At 36.0% G+C, this 16,284-nt stretch overlaps 1 protein-coding gene across 9 annotated transcripts in view; it reads right to left on the reverse strand.

Moving 5' to 3' along the window:
- The window catches only part of PHF20L1 (PHD finger protein 20 like 1), a 57,809-nt gene that overhangs the window by 39,802 nt on the left and 1,723 nt on the right, over positions 1 to 16,284 (reverse strand). For 6 of the 9 annotated variants that reach the window (XM_067290146.1, XM_067290141.1, XM_067290145.1 and 3 more), the window contains exons 3-7: positions 7,904 to 8,075; positions 7,667 to 7,751; positions 6,800 to 6,888; positions 3,945 to 4,007; positions 95 to 302 (exon numbers count right to left, since the gene is read on the reverse strand). In XM_067290146.1, the coding sequence (XP_067146247.1) occupies positions 95 to 302; positions 3,945 to 4,007; positions 6,800 to 6,888; positions 7,667 to 7,751; positions 7,904 to 8,075 (617 nt within the window). Of the gene's footprint in view, positions 1 to 94; positions 303 to 3,944; positions 4,008 to 6,799; positions 6,889 to 7,666; positions 7,752 to 7,903; positions 8,076 to 10,719; positions 10,819 to 16,284 lie in introns of those variants that run through there. The other 3 variants (XM_067290142.1, XM_067290147.1, XM_067290144.1) reach the window with 2 other exon arrangements.

Here is a 16,284-nt window from a genome sequence, read left to right on the forward strand (position 1 = left end):
AAGTTTCCTATCTGATTAACAGTATTTAATTAAATAATTTATTAAATTAATCAATTAACAGTGCTATTTCATCTTTTATAGAATCTGTTTTTACCAAATGTGTCACTAGATGTAGGTTCCTCTTCCTTTTTTTGGACTTCCTGCATGATTGTAGAGGTTGAAGTTTCTTCCTTTTTTGAAGGAACTTTTAGCCATTTTCTCTCCTCTTTATCTTTATTGCTGTTTGCGCTGGTTCTAGGTTTACTTCCTGCTTTGTTCTTGGCTGCTGCTGCAGCAGCAGCTTTGACCAAAGCTATCCAATCCTCCAAAAAGGAAAAAAGGCAAGTATTAAAAACAGTTTGAGACTCGAATAAAACATATTTATAAACCCAGTGCAATTTCATCTAGAAATGTTCCAAAGCAGTTGAATATAGTTTTATGGCTAGTACTCAAGGAGTGGCAAAATGAGTTTCCCAAATTGCCTATATAAACTTGAAGTATTATCAGTATGCCATGGGGATAAAGAGCAAGGGAAAAAAAAAAAACTTCAAAAGGACACTGCATACATAACTCTAGCTGCACTAGTTCCCTACTACCTCTTTTATGTCTTACAGATTTAGAAACTCAAGAGCTCCCAAACCCAAACAAACCACTGACTTTATTACCTTTCTAGCTGTGACATACATCAATTTCACTGTAGCTCAAATTTAACTACTGTTCAAAACTACAATCAACTTTAAGCATGGTCCAGATAACTGCATGACATATGGACAGAGCTCTTCCTGAATCACATTCACAGAGCACTGACAAAGCTTTTATAAATATACCCGTGTTTTCACAGTAACTACAGATAGCATTCTTTCTGTATTTTATCTTCCACGGTTTATTCAACAATTTCAATAAAGCTCTCTATAACAACTGAATTTCACAATCCACATTTAAGGTAATTAAAGAATACCATTTGGAAAATGGTTAATTTGACCATACACAAACATCCAGGGAATAAAGAGGAGAACCTAGAGCCAAATTCATCTAACCTTAGAAACGTAAATGAAGTCTCTAATCACCCTATAGTCAAGGGAGAGAACTAAACACCTCCAGAGGCCAAGCCAAGCTCTTTCCATTAGTCTGGAGTAATCAGACCTGATGTCTCCTGAGTGTCAGGGATCAATCCGATTACAAGAAATTTGGCTCAATCCCTTTTATTAAAATATATTTTTTAAATATTCTGTAACATCAAGCTCCATGGAGAAATTTTATGTGATATAAAAACCAAGAGCAATGTTTATGTTCCACCAGTAAGTATTAAGTATCTGAATGGGTTTTTGAAGAACAATTAATTTACCACAGAGATTTGGCTCCAAAAGTGTTCTAGGTTTGTTGCACCAAATATATATATAAAACAAAAAACAAAAAAACTGATAAGAACTCTCATTTTTTGTCTGTTTTTTGCATGAGTGCTTTAAAAATAGTAAAATTTCCTTTCAACTTTAAACCATATTTTATCCTGGGCTGTTTCCTTATTGTTATGTTATCATATGAGATACCTAAAGTACCTTCATTTTTATAAATCTTGTTTCATACAAAACACAGTTTTCCTCCACTCAGTATATTCTATAAATCTTTCAAATTTCTGCTCTACTGAGGTTTCTTTGCCTTCTTTAATGTATGAGGAGAGCATAATACAAATTACAGAAGTGTTACTTTTTCCTGTATTATGCTTTTCCTTTTACAAAGCTCAACATACCATTCACTGCTTCGCACAAGGTACCCATCTACATACTGTCAAACTATGTACTTTGAAACAAAAGCAGTTTTGGTTCCTCTAAGATGAAGTGTTTCATCTCCAAACTGTCAAAACAAGATGCATATGCTCAGTTTAGCTAGTAGGAAAACAGTTTGGAAGCACTTTGGGAATGGCTGCACAACAGGCAGCTCCCAAAGTCGTTTGGTGCCAGGCCAGCCATGAAGAGCGTATCTAAGTGCTAGCTGGAGAGCCGATCAAAACCACATGAACCTCTTGCTTGACCAACCAAAAAGAGCACACATATTAGCTCTGGTCCATCCAGAGCCTTTCCCATGCAGCAGGTCAAAAAAAGGATTGAGCTTTTTGTGCTGGTGGGGAGACAGGAGACCTGATGGTAGTGTTGCACTGTGCTCTGGCCGAGGGATGAAGAGGATCAGTAACACGGCTGGCGCTTGGATCTTATGATAAGAGTACGAAGAAGAGGAAGTGTGGCCAGCATCAAAGCAGCTTAACAGCTTTTCCATTTTCAGTCAAGCTAGGCACCCTGAAGTCGGAAGCTTTCCAATGAGGATTTCAAGCTCCAAGGGGCACACTGAACTAAGTATCCTGGTTTAACTGTAACTGCAACACAAAGGGGTTTTTGTTTTTTATTTAATTGTTTGGTTACTTCGCTTAAGACATGGAGCTTACGAAGGGTGGCAGGACACACATAAGAATGAAACAAGGTTAAACATTCAGAAGCCAGAGCAGAGAGATGTTATTTATGGTGATATTTATGCTTTTTCTCCTATATTATCTTTTAAAAATCAAACTCAATGAAGAGAACTGGCTGGAAACTGTGGGTCCATTTTTATACTGGCTGAGCAAAACACCTATAAACATTGAAATGGCACAGAGAATTTCTGCTTTTTAACCTTTAACTCCTGCTGAGCAACTATGCAGTTGCACAGCTCCTGACCTGTGAGAACTACCTAAACACATCTGGGATGGTAAGGTGACCACACTTCTTTTGAAGGATTCAGTAATTTCTACTTCAAAAAGATGTGATTTTTTAAAAGATGTGTTTTTGCCTTTTTTAAGAATTTTTTAGAAAGTTTTAACAAAAAATGGGGGAAGCTAGAACAGTAGGAAACTAAATCAGAGAGAATATTGAAATCTCTCTCTAGATAAGGCCATTGTAAGGTATCTACTCTGTCAACCACAATAGCAGGACACCAAGTATTATAGATACAGCATAAACTACTCGTAAATCTTTAATAGCAGGATTTTTTCTGGTGCGTTCAGCAAACCCAAAGCCCAGGATCCAAACAGCAGTACATTATGAAGAAATAAAGTAAAATTCTCCTAAGATAACCTTTCCCTACTTCTCCCTAGTGTTCCGACTTTGGCTCTTTATCAGCTGTGGTTTTGTAATTCTTCACCAGCCTTACATCCAACCTGATTTCCCCCTTTCCCAAAGTATCTCACTACAGTGAATGTTTCTCACTAATGTATATAAGTTGGATTTCCTTCTTTTTCCTTTTCTCCTCCTAAAGTTCATCTTTTAAGTAAGCAGAGATAATTGGCAGGAGAGAAGTAACAGGACACTGTAGCTAGAAGACAAACGTTTACCGTATGGTAACTTTGGAAAATTGTCATTATACTGATTAGATTCACTAAACCAAAGCATAGGAAATTGCACGATCAAGAAATTAGTAGTAATTATCCAGCACCCTTACACATCAATTGGCAAAACAAAACAAAAAAAGGACTTTTATTTTAAAATATTCCGTTGCATAATCTTAAACCTGCAACAGTAGGAAGGCAAGAACAGGATCATTTCTAAAATCCAACCCTTGTGTGAATTCCAGAATTGGCACACATCATTCTCCCTTCACCAGCCTACAACCACCACCTTCTTGCATCTCTGTGGTACTACTGCTTCAGCTGTTTTTCCTCTCCTGACACATCACAATCCCAACTCTCACACACTCATACGTACATATACACAAAGCACCATCAACCTATGGACTGTCTGATGCCTGGTCAAGACTGGACTCCTTACTCTCACCTGTCGGATTCTAAACAGTCTGCCCCACCTACATCTCGGCTCACATTGTTTTCTGTCATATCTTCTTTTTTCCTCTGCCCCCATTGCAAATCCATGCTTTTTCCTCAGCTTCCTCTTCCTGGGTGCCAAGTCCCCTCCCTCTCCTTCAAAACCCTCCTCAAAACTCACTTCTTTTGGTTCGATTTCCGTCACTAATCTCAGCTCCGGCGCTATCTGCTCCCTCTCGCGCGCCTAATTACATCGAAGATAAAACAAAAAACATGAAACAGAAAAATTAAGTTATCTGAATACTTCATACGTGCTCTCACAAGGGCAGTCTCAATACCCCCATCCTTTTTCGTTTTCCCTCTGCACTGCTTTAGCCATATTTCTGTGTTATTTCAATTAATTTGAGCTCCTCCGCAGAGAAACCTAGCCCATAGTCTCCCTGCATTGAACTACACAAATATTTTCATTCTTAAAGAAATTTTTGCTTTCCACCCTCACAGCTAAGGCTTATAAAAACGTCTGCAACTCAAAAATGGAGTTTGAATGTTAGTGTCTACAATCTCTTTAAGACACAATAAGCTCAAATAAAAGAATATATTTCCTTTTGAAAATAGTATACTGCTCTTGTTGTCAGCATCCTTAAATTTATTGAAAAAATAAATGCGCCTAATATAGGCACATATATAGGCATTTGACTCTGGAGGCGATAATCACTGCTCTTGCTTTCTTGGTCAGATGCAGTCAGTCATGCACTTTCTTTAAGTAAGACTGAACTGAAATATTAATACTTGCATAAAATTTGATTTTTACATGTTTTTTTTATAAGTATTTTCTACCACTAATATTCATTAGCAAAGAATTAAATAGTCTATATCCCTCTTCATCAGAATAATGAAAATTCTGCACATGTAGCACATAACTTCCAAAATAGATCTTGCATTGTTAAGCTTGCTAATATTCTAGAATTTAAAGAGGTTTCTTAAACTTAGACAAATCTCTTGAAATTTATTTTCCTTTAGAAAAAGACAGAAACAAGCTGCAGGTTTAAGCTAGGCATGAAATGTCAGATCTGTCAACTGCACTTTCTCAAATCAAATTATATTCTTGGCTTTTTTGGGCTATAAATCATTTCAAATAAATGTCTTCACATAGAACAATAAGGTAAAAGCCTGAAAACATTCATTTGAGTTTGAGGCTTTGGCTTAGACTAAACTCAGTTCCAGAAAACTGATTTTCAAACAAAATCTTAGATTACATTATTATTAAAGACCACAAAAATATTTTGAAAGGCAAATATTTTTGCCATAGCAAGATGATGTAGCAGATGTTGGAGAAAAAAGGAGCTTTGTCTCTGAAAGCTACAGAACTTTGTGCCTATCTCTAATTTTGCACAATGAAATGCCAAGTCTAATATCAATTAGTGTTGCAGGAAGCATATCTGGTGTTTCTCTTGCTGCAAAAGACAGCCTTGAAAAATCTAATTCCATCACAAGAAGCGTTAAGTTTGGCCCACTTTTTCTGTCTGAAGACTTCATTGAAGCTACCTACATTCAGCCACTGAGATGCATGAACCTGATGCCATCACTCTCAACCACTAAAGAAAATTGGAAATTGTAAGATGAGCTGGGCTGCCACCAAGCATATCTGGACATCAAAATGGTAGCTAACCAGCATCTGTAAGCAACTGAATCTGTTTTTACATTTTAAGCTGAAAATGCCTGTGGCCTAAGAGAAATAACTCAAGACTAGACACAATATGGCTACCTAGAAAAAGCACAGGACTGAGAGGAAGGGACCTCTTGACATTATCACAGAAGGGCTATTTTAATCCAGTTGCAACCACATTAACCAAGTTTTCCTTTTTACAAAGTCGAATGAAATGCTCTAGCTTCCTAACTTACTATCATAGTGAAAATATTAATTGAAATATTATATACTGATTTGACAGAATTATTGTAATATTGCAGCAAGAAGCCAGTGGTAGCCTGAATATGGACTTCAGTTTAATCTCTTTAAGGAAAGGTGGTTTAAACAGTGCAAATGTTGCCTGCACAGTGTTACAGTGCTTAGCTGTTCAACCCTAACATGCAGCCATCTGCAACGTGGAGGCGGCGGCCAGGATACCAAACTGTTTAAGACAGTTCTTGTCTCCATCTGCCCTTGTCACATGAGCAAAATAAGGATTGTTGCAACAGTAATTATGAAATATCTGAATTTTGTTCGCCCCAAAGAAAATTTGGAGCAAATAAGAATAGTCTTTTTACATTTCTTATATTTGAGTTTCAAGTAGTTTCAGTGGAGTTACTTCTCATTCATTATGAAAATAGAATTATCATGCAAAATAAACTCCATACAACTTTCACAGAAAGTATATAACTAGTTTTGATATTTAGGGGTTTTTTTTTTGGAAGTAAAGATACAGCTAGAGACTAAATCATATCCTCTATTTCACAGTCTGCATCCATACCTACTCAGCATCTCCTCTTTAAGAGCAACAAGGACATTATCAGAGGTAAAACTAATATTTACCTGTCTGAACCCCTAAAAGTTCTGATACAGGGGAGAAAAAAACCCACACAACAGTGATGTTAACAAGAACATGTGGGCAAAAATCTATCGCTGTAATAAGCCAAGGGGGTGGGAGGGAGGAGGAAAAAAAAAAAAAAAAAAAATCACCAGCACAGACCACTGGCAAGCCAAAGCTTTTTCCTGAAAGGCCACAAAAGAAAAAAAGAAAGTGTCTGGATGCCCCTGTGCTTGTAACCTCCGCAAGACAAAACTCTGGAAAAAGATTAGTCAGCAGTGTACAGCATCTAGACATTTCAGATAGAGGCAACACTACTAGAGCAGCGCACACTCCAAGGCATCATAAGCATCATCCATAAAATGGGTGAAGCAAGATAATGAAGGACCCAAAATAAAGAGACTGTAGTCTAAAACTACTTATGCTAGATGATATTTTTACTAGCTTTCAGGACTCAAGGTATTACGAAAATCAATATAAGAACTAACAAAAAGATACCTAATATTCTTACCTGCCCTTTTGCATCCTCTGGCATAGATTTGATATGCATCCTCTTAAGACATCGAATAACACCATCATAGAATTGTACTGTGAACGTTCCTACAAAAGGATTGATGTAATCATTACAACTCTTAAGAAACAAGTATACCTCACCACTCTGTGATTACCAAAATGTTTCGTAGGCTATATGAAAAGAGCAACTTGATGTTAACTACGTGCAAGATCAAGAATTTTAAGAAAAATAAAAACCCCTGCTTTTATACTGTCACTTTTTGTCCACTTGCACAATTCCAAGCAAGTTTAAGCTACCATGTCACTTTTGCTCATACTACATTGATTGATGCAACGTTTAAGCTACCACTACAGGGAAATAATTTAATTGACAACCAAATGCTCATTTGGTTTAAACTACAGTAAAAACTTTGAATTCATTCTATGTTCATTAAAAAACATCACTCCATTGTGAAGCACTACTCTAAGTTTTTCTTTTAGTTCTGCATTTCCATTATTAATCTACAATCAACAGAACTTAAAAACACTATTAAAATATTTTCTAAAACAATTAAGAAAATTTAAATATGGCAAAGTTAAACCAATCACTAACAGTACAAAATATTTATAACACTATGCAAAGGATATTTTTCTCATCGCTGAAGAAACTTTCAGCATTTTATCTTCTAGGAGACATTCCAATTTTTTAATTTCATGCAGATAAAAGATCAAATCTCTTACTATATTTGGTAGAACAGAAATATTATCAGCAGTATATTGAGGCCGTAAAGGAAGTTTTATGTACATGCCATTTTTAAAGTGGACTACAGCTATAGCATAGCATATGCAAACAGTCCTTACAGATGGATCATATACGAATACATACCCTCTTTATTAATTGCTTCAATCTTTGCAGGATAATATCGACAGTCTGTCCAGCGAGCTAGGACTTCTTCTCCAGGTTTAAAATCCTATTTTAAACAATTTTAGTTATTAATATTTTAAACATTTAGATTTTTTCCTAAAAAGACTTGAGCATTGTGCCCTAGAGAGATTTAATGTAGGAAAACAAATGTAACAGCTTACCAAAGAAAGTCAAAGCCAAAACAAACATGCCACTTACAACAAATTCTTCATCATCTTTCAGCCCTTCTTTCCTTAATGCTGGTCGCTCCAAGGGTCGCAACCTATTGCTGTCCCAGTAAATCCACTCATCATAGCGATGACTCCAGCGTTCAAAATGGACCAACATCTTTCCTTCTTCATAGTCTATCTTCTCAATACGAGATGGATACCTTGAATGATAAATGCAAACTGATAAATTCAGAAGCTTTTTCCAGGCTTACTTTTTTTTTTTTTTTGTATACAACAGCACCTACATGATCATTCAAAAAGTTATATTAACACTTTGTACTGAGAAATCTCTAAGTCTGAAAAAGATTAAGATGCTAAACTGTTAGCAGGATAACATTTAGTTCAAAAGACAGCGGCACATTACTGATATATCACCAGCTTCATCATAGGTTATTATATACAGACATAAACCTGGAACTGCCACACTAAGACTGCCTGAAATTGATAACAGAAGTTTGTGCTTAGCTGATTTAAAACCTGTGTTCATTTAAGGCTAAAATCTATGTGGATTTTTGATTGCTTGGGGATGGGGAGGTAATCAACTAGTTTTAGAAGTACGTTCATTACCTTTAACATATGAAATGTTTCACTAAACTGTTCCATTGATTTCACACAAATCCAAGCATCTAATCAAAACAAGTCAACTGAACATTCCCACACAGTCTAAGTCACTTTTTAAAAGATCAGCTTCAATGATTTCATTGCTATTAAATCTGATTCACAGTACTTATGTTTAGCAGTCACTTCTTTGTAACTGCATATCCACTAGAATAAATATGCCAATCTTAAGATGTGCATTTTAGTCTCACAAACATTGTATATACTCAGGGCTAATCAGAATTGAGCTGAAAACAGAACAAATCTTATGTATCCAACTTTGTGGGTGTGGCAAGGATGTAACATGGATTCAAACAACCTTATAGTTTAGGTACCATAAATTTTAAAATACACTTGTAGGAAAAATGGCAAGTTTCTCTGTCTTCAGCAATTATTATTATTCAGCCTTACTATTTCTGTTTCAATAAAGTGAATTATTTCACAAAATTGTAGTAAGGTAGCAACACATGAACTGGTTTTGTCATGCTACTTCATGCTATGAAGCGCACAGAAAACTGGAATCAGGCAAAATTCAGCTCCTTCTCCTCCTCAGAGTATTACAACAGATCCAAAGGCACAAAATCTCCTATAAAAAATGTAAATTAGTTTATCAAATTTTCTCCAGTTTATATTCCAAGTAACAAAACCAAACTGGAAATAGCTTCTAATGTCCAAACGCAAATAATGGTGGAATAGAGAAGGTTATGGACAGCCTAAAGTTAATAAAACATGCATTGAGAAGAAGTACCACAACAAAAAGAAGACTTCACTTTTGTTAATAGATAACGCGTTCTTCTACCAAAATGCCACTGTTGAGCAGTAACAGAGGGCAGAGCTTGGTGTGCCAACATCCAGTCCTACCACATATTCCATTAGCCAAGAATACTATTGACATATACAGGAATCCAGTCAACATTTTCTATTTTGCAAATACTTTCTCTTCAAAATATTGAGGTTGCTGACAAAGGAATCTTTAATACTACATTCGGATTAAGATACAGAAGTTCAAGAAGCACAGGTTTTCCTTCTTTCCTGGTGACTACTGGGAAAAGAACATTAAAACAAAAAAGTGCCACACTCTCAACTGGCTCTTTCACTTGACTCATTTTCCAGTCCTGCTTCTTCAGGAGCGGCACTATACAGAGCTTCCCAACATCTAAATATCTCAGACTTATGAGAGTTGCAGAGTGAGAAAAACGCTAACCTGCTAGGTTACTACTGCAGCTACTTCAATCACATCTTATCCCCACATCAGAATGTGCAAACAGTACACCTCTTGTTGCTCTTCTCTCATCCATATATTTCAGAAATGCAAAACATTTTCATAGCCATTCCTTAAGTTCCTAACTTCTTTTCACTGAACTTAAGAAAAATCAATTTCTCAGATTCAAACTGCAGACTCTCCATTGCCAGCCTATCAACAATTCTTTTTAAAGATAAGAACTCCACTGGACTTTTCAGAGAAGCAACAAGAGAGACCCCCTAATGCCTCTAAAGGAGACTGACAACAACAACAACAAAATCAAAGGAGGACAGTGAAATTGATGATAGATTGCAACAAAACAGAAAACAAAACTGAAAATCAAAACCCAAATCCCATTATCAACATTCTGGTTTATTAACTTTGAGCACGGTTTCAAAAAAAATAAAAATGAACCAAGGGATGGTTTTCCTAAGCTCCAATGACGCTTTCTTCTTAGGAGTTTTCAGGCCACTACTCTTACAAAGTTAACCAAATATAATCTTATTAGTTTCTTGGTCTTCCCAGGTCTTCTGATTTCAAGCTTCTTAAAACTACACAACAAGTGTCAGCACAAGCAGAAAGAGCGGCCAAGCAGAGGAAAAAGTTGATACACTGTTAACACAGGAAACATATGAGTAAGAATGTTACTTGAAAGAGTTCTGACTAGTAGTAAAGGATGATGTAGAAAGTATTTAATAGACCGAAGGAAGAAAAAATACTAGAAATGCAAGAGGACAGAAGGTTCCACTTTGCAACAATTAAAAACAAGAGCTTACACCCAAGCACTGAAACTGGAGTAGTGAAATGAAGGACAAAAAAAGATGGTGCTCTTTCTCCCTAGAGGAGGAAAGTTCAGGTTAGAGACCAGCAAGAAGGGGATATAAAATTAAGGCTACTTTACAGAATTCAGGGATATCAGTCAAGGGGACATCTTTTTCTGGGCATCTAAGGGGTAATGTGCTCACCAGGGCACTGTCTTAGAACAGTTCCCTTGCTACGTTTCTATTGTTGTATGGCTGGTAGGTTTAATCATCTGGTCATCAGCAGTAAAATCCAAGCACCGTCTGCATAAGAAAACAAGAAGGATGAACTAGCAAAATACAGTAGAACGCCTTGGAAAGAGAAAACCGGGGGGGGGGGGGGGGAGTGAAATACAGAATATAGCTTATAGACAAATAAAAATGAAGACGACGTTAAGGAAAACTCAACAAGCCACATATCAGGACATTAATATATTTCAAAAAAATTAAAGAACAAACCTAGCATCAGTTAACAAAAGATGCAAAGTATTTAGTCTCATTAGGGATCACTTGGCAAAGCTAAGCAAAACCAGCAGCAAGTGTTTAGTGGTTTATTTCTCTTTGGCAAACAATTTCTGCTAATCAAATTGTTTAAATTTTTTTCAAAGCTAAATCTTGTGAGAATCATGTCATTATTACAAAACAGCTTTATTCCAATAAATTATGCTTCTTAAATATATGTTATTAAGTTGACCAGCTGCACAGTGGTTGCAAGATGAATAAAACCAAAACCTGCATTCAACCCCAATCTTCAGAAATGGAAGACTAGCTAATCTCTTAACTACCCAGGCTATAATATGACTGGTTATTAAGTAAACCAAAAATAACTTTGTATAGATTTAGCAACAAGATGTTACCCTCAACATCCACTAAATTTAGCCACACAATGTGCCACAAATATGTATAAAGAGTAATATTTCATAATACTGGTCCCACAGTGAAAAAGAACAAAGTAGCTTTTTATACTTGCATACATACTGCAGAGTTTACTATTGCAAATTTTACGTTACACAGAAACATTCTTTTGATGTTACAGTCTTTGTACTTTTACTGAAAACAATTTCATAAATTGCGAAGTTCTACAAATGTTTCAAAGGCAGGTATGTATTTCCTGCCAATAAAAGGAAAAAAGGCAGCAAAAATAATAATTATATATATATATAAGTTTTAAGAACTCTAGTAACAACGCATGCAGAAATGACAAAAAGTCCTTATTTTTCTTTATTGGATAACATTTGCTCATCGCATTAAGATTTTGAGATTCAAAAAACCTGTTCTTTTGACATTGTACTCAAACTTTCCTCATTAGAATTTAGCAAGTTCTTCTGTTAATTTTCAAGCAATAACTAACTTTCTATCCAGAGCTGCACTAACAAGATTTGATAATTCACATTATGTATACTAAAGCTTTTGCTGAATATGAGCAATGTTGATGTTTGTTCTGTTGGAAAAAATTAGTATGAAAATGGTTATGTCTGATAGAGAAGATGAATTATATGAAGACGTTCCTTTGATTGCAAAGCTACAAGTGGGCATTATGAAGAAGTATTACAAAGGGGAATCTAAACATGCTTTACAGTACTGAAACGTGATGATGTCTAAGGGCAAGCTACCTACCAGTCAGGTTATTTCCCCCACACACCTACCCCCAGTACTCCACACTAAGAGATTTGCCAAGGTTCCTCTAGCAGAAATTGTAAAAGGGCAATCTAACAAAAAAATACACTTTTGAAGACTGAGAAAAAGGTCTTTACCTTTTGCAGAAAAAATAACAAAACAAAAACCCCACAGCATTCCTGTTCAATAATGCAAGTGTTCTTTTAGTAAGAAGGACCAATAGCCTGCACTTTTTTTTTTTTTTTTTAATACCAATAGTCTGCAAGCATGCTGGAATTATATTTAATAATCCCAATAAAGTCTCATCCAAATTTCAAATCCTTTTTAGAGAGCAGGAAATTGTTAGCTGATGATATCTGCTTGATTTACATAAAGCTTGTTCTCCATTCTCAAGTTCCAGGGATTCCAACCCATGAGAATTACATAACTTTATTTGTAAAGCTGCAAAATTCACACAGCTTACATAACTTAAATGAGGTACCATTGGTCAGACAATCGTGCTCAGATACACAAATAGGAAAAGTTAAGTGGTAAATGTCATAGTTTTCATTTCTTCACAGTAAAAATACCTTCAAAAACCCATTTTCTCCAATGCAGCCAACAGATACTAATGGACACAAGAACAATACTTTGCATTTTTACAACAATGTTTTCCATTTGACCCTTCAAAAGTGATCAACAAGCAGCAAATTACCCTGTGAAGTAAGAAAGCAACTATTTTAAGAGATGGAAAAACGGATGCAAAAACGCTAGGCAATATGCCTAAGTCCACACCTACAGAAAATCCAGAAACAGACACACATTTCCTGAATTCATGATAAAAAGTCTTTCCTTCCATCTCTCAGAGGATATAATACTAAATACATTCCATTCTGACCTCTCTGTAAACAGTCTTCCTGCATCTGCAAATTCTGCAAGCACTTATTTCTAACTCCCCACCTTTTAGCCTTCATTATATCAATAAAAAGCAGAATTTTCACAATCCTTTCAAATATCAGGCTGTCAGGTATCCCAGTCAACTGAAATTCAAAGCAAGGACCGTACAAAACAATATTTTCCAAAATCTTAAGGGGAAAAAGCTTTAACAGGTATCTCCTCCATATTGAGAAAAAAAAAAAAATCCATCCAGACATCAAGCCAAAGTACTGTTATTCTGATAACTAACCTACTTAAGCGAGCTGTTTCCACTCCAAAACTGCCACAAAGGACATTTAACTATACTTCCTTCATTACCTAACTTATAGTTTAAATTTTTATAATCAATTATAAAAATCCATAGTCAGAATCATCACTTTTTTGAGCAAAATCTGGCACTAGTAAGGGTTTTCTATGGGACAACCAGTAGAGAGCTGAAAACAGCAATAGAGAAAGAGATGTACCTTTAAGTCCAGAAATGCATCAATTTTATACAAACTGTACGTCATACTCCTGGGAGGTAGCAGCTTAAGAACCAGCCTTGCAAATATTCATATGCTTGCAGATACGTGCAGTTTTATTGCTGTTTCAATATCTTAAATACCCATTTGCGTTGTCAGTGACAGGGTGCGGGGTGTGTACGTGGAAGGGGCCTCATCCACCAAGATCGGAGACAGCACAAACTCTCTGGACAGCCTGCTCCACTACCTGACTATCCTCATGGGGAAAAAGTTTCTCCTTGCATCTCACCTGAACCTCTCCTGTTTCAATTTATGCCTGCTCTCTCTTCTCCTTCCCCCATGCAGAACTGAAGTGCTTGGCTACATCTTCTTGATTATCTCGCTGTAGGTGCTAGTGGGTTCCCCCCAAAACCTTCTCTTCTCCAAGCTGAAGAAGCCCAGCTCCCTCAGCCTCTCCTCATGGGGCACATGCTCCAGGCCTCCGAGCATCTTTTATTTATTTAATAATCTTCTTTTATCAGTCAGTTCCACCTTACCTACTATCTGATGACAGATGATCATGTGGGTTTTGAACAGAACTGCAGTTCATAGTTCGTTTTGGCTGGGCTTAAATTTAACAAGTGGTACAAATGCATTATGTTAGATGACCTCCCTTGTAACAATATACTATGTTTTTCACTTTACAAAGGAAATAAATGCAGTTACCTCCACAATAAAGCAAAACACCACCAAAAATAAACACAGTTTGACAGCCTCTCCTTGCTGATCTGTCTGACCAGGCTTTCTTCTGTTCAGTATTTGTACAAGTCAAATGACACTGGTGACCCAAGCACTGTATGCAAAAACTTCCTCATTAAAAAACAATGGTTTCTTCAAGCAATAAATAGTGAAGGTACACAATATCCTTTCCGAAGTTTAAGAAACCCATCTAACAGAACAGCAAGTTTCATGAGATGCATTTCAGTAACTACTACACTGATGAAAATCTAAGAGTGTCTCAGAAAGCAAAAAGGGGCAGGCAGCACTTTATTAGAAGGTAGTGGGCTTTTTTTCTTTTTTCTAGAAGCATTTATTAACATTTAAAGTTCATTATATCATGTAATTTGTATCAGTGCTTAAACGACAGCAAGTTTTCAGAGAATGAAAAAATGAAAATCCTTTTAGAAACTATTTTTGAGCAAGTATTCTCAGTTGCTTGTAGAAAGAAAGTTGAGTTAAGCAATATTTCTGCTCTTCGATTTTTGCTTTGTTAGAAAATAGAGTTGCCTAACTTGTATGAAATCTCTTTATTATGTTTCTTTGGAGTATGTTCTATTTCTGCATGCAGCCAAGGGGAATGCATGCTGCTTATATATAGAAACAATTTAAAAAAAAAATCTGCCATCCCCTTGTGCAACAGGCAGACAACTAAGAAAAAAATAACATAGACTTATTCTAGACTCTGTCACCCTAATAACAATAAAACAGCAGGCCTTCTCTAACAAGCGCTGTGTTTATTTACATGAATATAACTTCATTGACTTCATTTCCAATAAAGGCTTGTTTTGAATGCTGCTGTAACTGCCAAATTTTAATATTAACTTCCTGCTCCTATATACAGTATCACAGAAGTTTACATTCACATAAACTAGACCTTTTCTACTGGTGATCCAGCTGAGAAATCAATTCCTGGAAAGTTCAGAATACATCCTATTCTGCCTGAAAATACCAAGTACTCAGCTGTGCACTTTGCAACATGGCCCACGCAAATCTAGACAGGCACTCCAGAACTGACAGGTGACCCTACCCTTTGGAAAGCTGGATGAATCTGAAAAAAAGCTATATACATATTTAGTGATTTTGTTCTGATACAATTAATCTGAAGAAATTTTTAGGTATTAACTTTTGTTAGCTTATTATATTAACCCATTATCTTTAGTCACAGGAGGTCCTATAAGAAGTCAGCTTTATTAAAATTACTTTATTATTTTTATAGCACTACTCAGACAGTTTCATTATCCTGGCATTCAGTTAAAGATACAGTAAGCTGAAAATCCCCTCCATAGTAATAAATAAGAAGGGCTCTTTAAACCATATTTTCCTTTAAAGACCTGCTTATTCAAACAAACATTTCTGTACAGTTAAAATTAAAGCCCAACAGGTAAAACGTGCCAAGAAACCTGGGCATTTAACCCAATTTTTTCTACAGAGCACGAAACTATTGGAGTAAACATATGCAATCTGCAAAATGCAGATTTCTCTAACACATAATTTGGGATTAGCAGGATCAGACATTGACATGAACAAGAACACGCTCAGTTCTGTAAAAACACAACAAAAGCCTTTACATTTCCTAGTCCTTATCAATCATCGATAGCAGCTAAGAAAAACCACCTGGAGAGAAGCGTCAACTACCTGTGTCATCCACTTTAAAAACAGCAGACTGAAATAACACAGCCAGCATATCCCATGCATTTAACTCACTTGTGTTAACTAAATTTTGGCTAAGAATTTGTCTTTCAAGAGAACAACTCTTTTTACAGTATCTGGGCTGTGTAGCATGGTCTTTGTGTCCAGAGATTTGCAGCTTGTAATCTTGACTCTTATGCCTGGCTGAGGCAGAGTCACAATTTTAAGCTCTTCATTCCTCCAACTGTTCAATACAAATATGATCATACTTACCTATTTAACAAATTCTGATTAAGCATGTTTTTCAAAAAAATCAGTTTTGTGTACCTGCAAAGTCTGATTACTAAAT

Source organism: Apteryx mantelli, chromosome 2 (genome assembly GCF_036417845.1).
Source record: "Apteryx mantelli isolate bAptMan1 chromosome 2, bAptMan1.hap1, whole genome shotgun sequence".
NCBI classification, from domain to species: domain Eukaryota; kingdom Metazoa; phylum Chordata; class Aves; order Apterygiformes; family Apterygidae; genus Apteryx; species Apteryx mantelli.